General features: G+C 50.9%; 1 protein-coding gene across 1 annotated transcript in view; it reads right to left on the bottom strand.

Moving 5' to 3' along the window:
- The window catches only part of SORBS3 (sorbin and SH3 domain containing 3), a 26,520-nt gene extending 19,520 nt beyond the window's left edge, over positions 1 to 7,000 (bottom strand). The window contains exons 1-4 of the mRNA XM_023736702.1: positions 6,847 to 7,000; positions 6,455 to 6,572; positions 4,837 to 5,030; positions 3,169 to 3,455 (exon numbers count right to left, since the gene is read on the bottom strand). Of these exons, the coding sequence (XP_023592470.1) occupies positions 3,169 to 3,455; positions 4,837 to 5,030; positions 6,455 to 6,572; positions 6,847 to 6,948 (701 nt within the window). The 5' untranslated portion in view covers positions 6,949 to 7,000. The remainder of the gene's footprint in view (positions 1 to 3,168; positions 3,456 to 4,836; positions 5,031 to 6,454; positions 6,573 to 6,846) is intronic.
- Between the last annotated feature and the right edge of the window lie 1,505 nt (positions 7,001 to 8,505).

Raw genomic sequence — 8,505 nt, 5'->3', positions numbered from 1 at the left:
GTTTCCTCAACTTTGCCTTAGATGTTCAGGGCTCCTAGATTGTCATATATAATTGATTGACTTGTTTTTTCATGTCTTTGTTGTAAGAGGGTCTACTGGAAGCATCTGACTACTCTGCCATCTTGGCCCCGCCCCAGGTTTAAAATAATCTAGACTCCTCTCTTTCATGCCACACCCAATCCATCAGCAAATTCCAATGAATATCTTCAAAATAAGGAGCCTGGTGGTGTAATGGTTAAGTGCTTGGTTCAAACCCACCAGTGGCTCAGCAGGAGAAAAGACCTGGTGATCTGCTCTCGTAAAGATATACAGCGTTGGGAACCCTATGGGGGAAGTTCTACTCGGTCTTATAGTGTTAATATGAGTTGGAATCGACTTAACAGCACCCAACAACAGCAACAATCTTCAAAATGTATCCTGAATCCCACCAAGTCCCCTCAGGTCCACTGCTACCATCCTGGTCCAAGACACCATCATCTCTAGCCTGGATTAAAGCAAAAGCCTCCTAACTGGTCCCCTGCTTCCACCCCTGCCCCTACCATCTTTTCTCCACATCACAGCCAGAGTGATCCTTTTCAGCCATGATTAGTCAGATCCTGTCACTCTTCTGCTCAACACCTCCCATTGGTTTCTCATCTCTTGAACAGTGAAAGCCAAAGTTCCTATAATGGCCCACAAGGCCTCCATGATCTGACCCTATTACCCCTCTGATTTCATCTCCTACCACATGCCCCCCCTCACTCCAGTCCAACCTCTTCCTGTTGTTCTAGATCATGCCAGCCATGCTTCTGCCTCTGGGTCTTTGGGGTTTCCTCTGCCAGGAATGCTCTTCCCTAGCTCTCTGCCAGGCTAACTCCTTCACTCTCTCAGGGCTCTGCTCAGAGGGGCCTTTCCTGACCATCCTGTGTTAAGTAGCAACCTCACTGGGCTCTCCACTGGTGTTTTACCACCATCTGCCATATTAAATACAGTCATATGTTGCTTAACGTCCACGATATGTTCTGTGAAATAGGACGTTACGTGATTTGGACATTGTGCGAACACCACATTATATACAGGCAGTCCCCAGATTATGAACGAGTTCTGTCCTAAGTCTGTCTTTAAGTCGAATTTGTACATAAGTTGGAACAGTTAGGTATGGTTTGTATCTAACGTCAGTTAGTCAAAAGTTTGTCTTAGTATATAGTGTACCTTTCTGTGCATAAAAAAATCATTAAAGAAACACTTCCAGATACACTTAAACACCTTTAACATAATAACACAGTAATAATAATAATAATAATAATATTTTTCTACATATATAACCATAGGTGCTGGTTTTATGTTAATATAGACAATAGAGCACACAAGGGGCAGAGTCATGGAAACTTCTTAGACATAACCAAACACTTCATAGGATGAAGTTCCTAGGCTCAAAGATGAAGGACCATAGACTCAAGGGGTCATCTACCTCAACTGGCACAACATAGTTCATAAAGTTCTGCATCCTACTTTGATGAGTAGTGTCTGAGGTCTTAAAAGTTTGCGAGTAGCCATTAAGATACATATATTGGTCTCTTACCATCCAGAGCAAAGGAGAGTGAAGAAAACCAAACACTCAAAGGAGCAATTAGTCCAAAGGACTAATGGACCACATGAAACACAGCCTACACAATCCCGAGACCAAAAGAACTAGATGGTGCCCAGCTACCACTACTGAGTGGGATCGCAACAGAGGGTCCCAGACAGAGTGGAAAAAACATCGTAGGACAAAAAATCAAATTCACAAAAAAGACCAGACATACTGTTCTGACAGACTGGAAGAACCCCCCAGAGTATGGCCCTAAGACACCCTTCTGAACTGGAACTGAAGCCATTCCTGGAGACCACCTTTCAGCCAAACCACAGATAGACCCATAAAATAAACAATAACACCCAAGAGGAACATGCTCCTTAGAACAATCAATTGTAAGAGATCAAAAGGGCAACATTTGCCCAAAAACAAAGATAAGAAGGCTGGAAGGGACAGAAAATTGGGACGAAAGGGAACAGGGAACAGGGTGGAAATGGGAGAGTGCTGACATGGAACATTTTATGTACGAAGTATCAAATGAAAAACTAATTTGCTCTGTAAACTTTCACCTAATGCACAATAAAAAATTTAAAAGATAATACTGTTTTGATGCATGTCGAAAAGTAGCTCCCGTTGGTTATTATGAACCATTGTATGTACCTCGAATTTTCAATATAATAGGTTTTACAGGGGTTGGTTCATAACTAGGGGTTGTACATAAGTCAGACGTTTCTAACCCTGGGACTGCCATATAACCTTATGGAACCATGAACATTATATGTGGTTGGACATTGCCCAAACAGACTTTATGTGGTACAAGACTATTTAGTATCTGACTGTTTAGTATGTGTCTCCCTCTATCTAGAATATCAGCTTTACTCAGGAGAAATACCCAAACCAAACCTGTTGCCATCGAGTTGATTCCGACTAATAGCAACCCTACAGGACAGAGCAGAACTGCCCCATAGAGTTTCCAAGGAGCGCCTGGTGGATTCAAACTGCCATAGCTCTTAACCACTATGCCACCAGGGTTTCCTTACTACGGCAGGGACTTTTTTTTTGTTAAATCTTCAGCCTTCCATGAGAAAGACCTGGATTCAATTCCCAGGCAATGTACCTCATACGCAGCCACCACCCATCTGTTAGTGGAGCTTGTGGGTATCTGTGATGCTGAACAGGTTTCAGCAGAGCTTCCAAACTAAGACTGACTAGGAAGAAAAACCTGGCAATATGAAAATCAGCCAATGAAACCCTGTGGATCACAACCATCAGATCCGCAACCAATCATGGGAATGACGCAGGGCCAGGCAGCGTTTCATTCCGTCCTGCATGGGGCACCATGAGTCGGGGGCCGGCTGGAAGGCAGCTAAGAACAACAAATATCTTCAGCACCTAAAGCAGTGCTTGGCACATAGTATAGTGCTCCATAAACATTCAAGGGATCAACTGAATGAGTGAACTTGTGGGAAGTTCGTGTGCACCTGCCAGCGCTGGCTGCAGTTTAAGTCAGGGAAGAAAGCAATACTTAATGAAGAGGAATGACCCACTAATGGTGGAATTTCAGCCTGGCAGGAAAATCAGAGAGAAATTTCAGGAAAGAACTATCTTTCCAGTACCCTCGGAGGATACCAGGGGACAGTGTGTGGTCATTGTCCTGGAGGATGCTTTGGAGGCCACTGCTGGGTCCCGAGTACCTTTCTTTGGCCAGTTTTAGGGACTGCTCACCACAGAGCCTGGGGTGGGCGGCGAAGGAGCTCCCTAAGCAGGTGAGTTCCCCTTTCTGCCCCTCCCTCCCCAAACCCAGTCTGGCAGGGAGAAGGCCCTGGGAGGGTGTCCCACCTGGCATTTTCCGGTGAATCTGCTGGAACATTTTCCGGTACCAGTCCTTGGGGCTGTCAACACTCTGGAATGAGAAAAGGCAAAGTCAGGCCTCACTGCTTACCCTTTCTTCCATTATCAAGCCACAGAAGTTTTCCCTTAATGAGCCCTTCCTCTGGCCACCCGTGAAGGCCCAGTGGGTGGGCCGGTGAACTTCTCAGTTATGATAGCCTTAATAACAATGACTGTGTGTGACATGTTATATATGGATAAGACACATGGAAGGATGTACATCAAAGTGTATACAGTGATGATTCCTAAATTATGAGACATTGGGTTTACATTTTTTCTCTTTGCTTCTTTTATATTTCTAATGTTTCTACAGAGGGCAGTGGTGGTTAAGTGGTAGGATTTTCACCCTCCACGTGGGAAACCTGGGTTCCAGTCCTGCCCAGTGCACCTTATGCACAGCCACCACCTGTAGGTCAGTGGAGGCTTGTGTATTGCTATGATGCTGAACAGATTTCAGCGGAGTTCCCAGACTAACATGGACTAGAATGAAAGGCCTGGCAATCTACTTCCAAAAATCAGCCAATTAAAACCCTATAGATCACAATGGTCTGATCCTGTTGTGCACGGGTTCACCATGAGTCAGGGGCCAACCTGATGGTAGCTAACAACAACAACAACGTTTCTACAAACAGCATATGTTTCTATGCAACTTAAAAAAAAAAGTAATAATATAGGAGAAATGGTATTTCACATTCCCTGCCTCATCTGAGCCTCAAAACTACCCTGGGAGGAAGGAAGGGTATGTTACCAACTCCATTTTCCAGATAAAGAGGTGGAGCCCAGAGGCACCTGGTTGGCTGAAGATACTCAGTGGGAGTGGAAGAAGGGCACGGCCCACCAAGCCTGAACCCCTGAGCCCTCCACGCCTGCCACAGTGCAGGGCCTTCCCACTCAGGACTCACATGCTCCTTCAGCTAGTCATTCACTCAGCACCCATTTCATGAGCACTGGCCAGGCCCTCGGGTTATAAAACTCCAAGGTGGGCCCTGCTAGGCTCAGCCCTTACAGCAGTGGTTCTCTGCCTTTGAGAACCTGGTGGGAATTGAAGACCCCCCTCCCCACAAACCACTTGTGCAACTCAGACACACAAGGGTGCCCAGACAATGACTGTGTGTGACATGTTATATATGGATAAGACACATGGAAGGATGTACATCAAAGTGTATACAATGATGATTCCTAAATTATGAGACATTGGGTTTACATTTTTTCTCTTTGCTTCTTTTATATTTCTAATGTTTCTACAGAGGGAAACAACTGTGGTCGAGCCCCTGCCTTAGGCTGGAATGGTCTGGATACAGCTTTTATGGCCCACCCCCACTATCATTCACAGAAGTGAGCTCAGTGTGAGTCCCTGGGCCCCATCTGTCCGTAGCTCCCAGCCCTGGACTCACGGATCGGGGGGCAATGGGCATGCCGCTCTCATCCACAGGCCCGATTCCCTCGTACTTGACCCAGCGCTTGTCCCGACGCTTGCTGTCCTTGGTACACGTGGCTGACCAGTTCTGGGTATGCTGGGGGGCAGGGGTCTTCAGGCTACCTGAGGGCCGGCTCCCAGGGCCCGGCCAGGTCTGATACCAGGCTGTGTCTGTGGGGTATGTACAGGAGATCATTAGCAAAAGGCAGGGCCCCCACCTGAACTCGTGCGTCCCTTAGCTCCTCAGAACATTGAATCCTGTGAGCTCCAAAGTTTCAACATCTTGTTTGTTTGAGTTTATGACGTAGACTGCAAACCTCCCCATCCCCAGAAGTACCCCAGGCTTCTGTTTACTTTTTAGTTAAAGGGAATTAAAACGGATTTTGTTTTGAGAAATCTGTGCCTGCTGTTCTGGAGCTGTCGTAAGAGTTTTCAGAATGAGGACTGGGAGTCATTGCTTGTAGAGAATGCTGCGGACTTCCCAGCTGGGGAGGCAGAAACGGTGCGGGTCCTGGAGGGGACACGCCTGCATTCAGACTTGGGCACATCAGTCAACCCCTCAGTGCCTCAGTTCCACTTTCGAAAAACGAGGGTAATCATTGCAAAGATTCAGTGACATCTAATTGTGCAACTGTGCCCAGCATGGTGCCTGACACACAGCCAAGAGGCTCTTAGTGAGGGACAGAAACTCATTCATCAAACGCAGCTGCTATGTCCTCAACCTCCTCAGAACCTTCGCCCCCAAGAAGCCAGTGCAGCAGCATAAGGGCTTTGGGGCCACACGGACAAGGGTTTGAATCTCAGCTCAAGCCTCTACTAGCTGAACATCTCTGAGAATCAGCTTCCTCACTGGGAAAATGACAATAATTGTACCTTACCTTGCCAGGATATCGAGGGATTCAGTGAGGTTAGGCTTGTAAAGTGTTTTTACAGTGTCCAGTACATTGTAAGTGTTCAATAATTATTTGTTAAATGAATAAACCCCTTCATTCAGGGCTGCCTCAAAGGAGTGCTTAATAAAGGATGCCACCTTCTCAGGAGGGGGGCACTCAGGGCTAGCCTGCATGGAGGAGGTCCTGGGGTAACTCAGCCTCCTACTGACATGTGGATATGTGGATAGCTCAGGAGCATGCCTGTAGTGGGGGGTCAGCCCTGCGCCTTCTAGAACCAGCGTATGCTCACATTCATCCACTCTTCCATCCCTACTCCAAGCTAGTGCCTGGCCTGGAGGCCCCAAGCCCTGTGACTATGAACCCTTCACACTTCCCTTCCCTGATACTGGGGGGAGGGGCTGGAAGCAGAAGGGAAGGGATGTGTCAGCCACTCTCTCCCACAGCTGATTTCACTCTCACAGGGCCACGCATGCTCACACAGGCAGGGGAAAGCTAAGCTGGGAGCCCTGGGGCACCAGTGTGTAGTCCCTGGGGGGCCGACTAGGTGTGGGATCTCCTCGTGGCCTTAAGACACCCCTCCCTACCCCCATCCAGACCTCTGCTGCCCCTCCTGCTCCACACAGGGTGGTGCCAGATGGCAGGGCAGCTCTGACCCACACCCCAACATGGGGCTCCTGGAGCAGCTTTTCCCACCCGACCCACCTGGGTGCCGGGAAGCATCTCTCCTCTGTGGGAAACACCCGTTGCACACGGTCCGGGGTGCGGGGTCGTGGAACTGGAAATTAAGGGTGTTGGAGCCACCATTCCGGATCACGGGCACCTGTGGGGAGGGGCCAGGAGCAGCTGCTCAGGGCCCAGAAGGTCCCGCAGAAGGGTCGGAGGGATGGCTATCAGGGTACAGCCCCACAGCCTGCAGTGAGGCCTCCAGGGCCCAGCCTGACCCTTTGGCAGGAAACCAGTGAGGCTTTCTGGAGCTATCCTCCGACTCCTCTTTCCCCTCTCCCATTCCTTTAATCTTTCTGTTCCCCTGCCTGTCCTGCTGTTTCCCTCAACGGTGGGACCAGGGCACCCTCTCCCTCAGTGGTCTCACTCACCCGTGTCCCATGGGAGGATGACCCGACATGGGCTCGGAGGTGGCCAGGGATGAAGTCATCTAGGCTGAGCCCAGCAGGGAGGCTGCAGGCGGGGGACTGCATGCTTGGGTCAAGGTGGGAGGACTCTGCGTGTGCCAGCTGCTCTGTGTGTCCTCTGCAGGGAAGGAAGACAGAAGGGAAACCCCTGTCGGGGCCGGACTGCTTACACCCTCTTGGCTCAACCTAGGGGTGGTGGGGAGGGGACGACCGTGGGAGGGGGTTGGGGCCAGCTGAGTGGGAGCTCACAGGACCCAGGAAACAGGCCACTGTGGGCACCCGCCTGCAGGCTGCCCGTGCCAGCTCCCATAGGTACAATGGACTGCTTGTTAGGCCTGGGGCAGGAGCTCCTGGTGGGAGTGGGGGCGGGGGAGGCCTGGGCGAGGAGGAGGGGAGGCTGGCCAGGAGCAGGACTGCTGGACAAAGCTCCAGCCTCGGCCCAGATGGGCAGCCCCTCTGGGGCTCTCAATGCACAGCACAGCCTGCTCCCCCAGAGGAAGGCAGAGGGGAACTGGGGCAGCTGGCAGAGGAGGGCAGTTCCCTCTGCCTCCCCCAGTCCCTGACTTAGCATCTGCTTGCCAGCAGGCACAAGGATCGACTCAGGCCAGGGATAAGCCCTGGCCAACAGCAAGGCCACCGCCCACTGCCCACTGGGAAGCAGCAGTGATGCCCTAAACCCGAACAAGGTCAAGGTTCCGAGGAGGGGGAGAGTGAGGGGCATTTCCAGGCATCAGGAACCACTCCTTCTGAGCTCAAAGGGAGTTATCAACTCCCTCCCGTCTCTTCCTTCCCTCAGACTGAGGACTCAGAGGTTCAGAGTGCAGTGAGGGGTGGGGTGGAGAGAAGCAGTGGGTGAGAGCAAAGGCGGACCAGCTCAAGGAGGGTATGCCCTGGGTGCTCTCTTGCACATGGGCACCCCCCCCAACATTTCCTCCTGTGTCTTCAGGCTGATTGTTGGATGGAAGATCTTCCCTGGCCAGCCAGGTTCTACTGAGGTTAGGTCAGAGGGAAGGGGCTCCAGGCATTCAGGAGATGGAGGTGGAGAAAGGGAACTCAGAGGGGTGGGTGGAAGAGGACAGGGAGGAGGTTCTCGGGTCAGGGTGTCTAATGGGGCTCTTCTACCCAGAAACTGGTGTGGAGGTGGTCCCATCTCACCTTTGCTGTTGGATTGGGCCAGAAGCTGAGCCAAACTCACTGCCTTCTGGGGCTGGACTACTGGGCTTTTTGCTCAGTGTTAGACTGTGTGTGCCTGTGGGGTCGGTGGGGGCTCACGGGGAGAGCAGCCAGTGGGAATGGAATGGAGACAGGGTGCTGTGGCTCTGACTTGTGGGGGTGCCACCAGTGGGGATCATGTGAGCAGCATGGGTTGTGGGTGCAGAAGGGTGTCAGCTGAATCGTATGTGGGTGTGTGTGTGCAGTGGGTGGTCATATGAGCAGCACATGAGTTGCGGGGACTAGAGGGATGAGGGTGCATAGGGGCTGTGACTGCTTGGGGGGTTGGCAAGGGTACAGACAAGGCTCGGGACAGTTCCTGGTCTCTGGTCTGAGTTTGAGGGGATTCCTTCCAACATTTGAGCAGCGGCCTGTTGGGATCTAGCTTTTCTGTGGCCATCCCTGGCTGTG

The sequence above is a fragment of the Trichechus manatus genome, unplaced genomic scaffold (assembly GCF_000243295.1).
Source record: "Trichechus manatus latirostris isolate Lorelei unplaced genomic scaffold, TriManLat1.0 scaffold00090, whole genome shotgun sequence".
NCBI lineage: Eukaryota > Metazoa > Chordata > Mammalia > Sirenia > Trichechidae > Trichechus > Trichechus manatus.
Note: the sequence above shows the minus strand (reverse complement) of the source record. Positions and strands in the feature narration are given on the sequence as shown.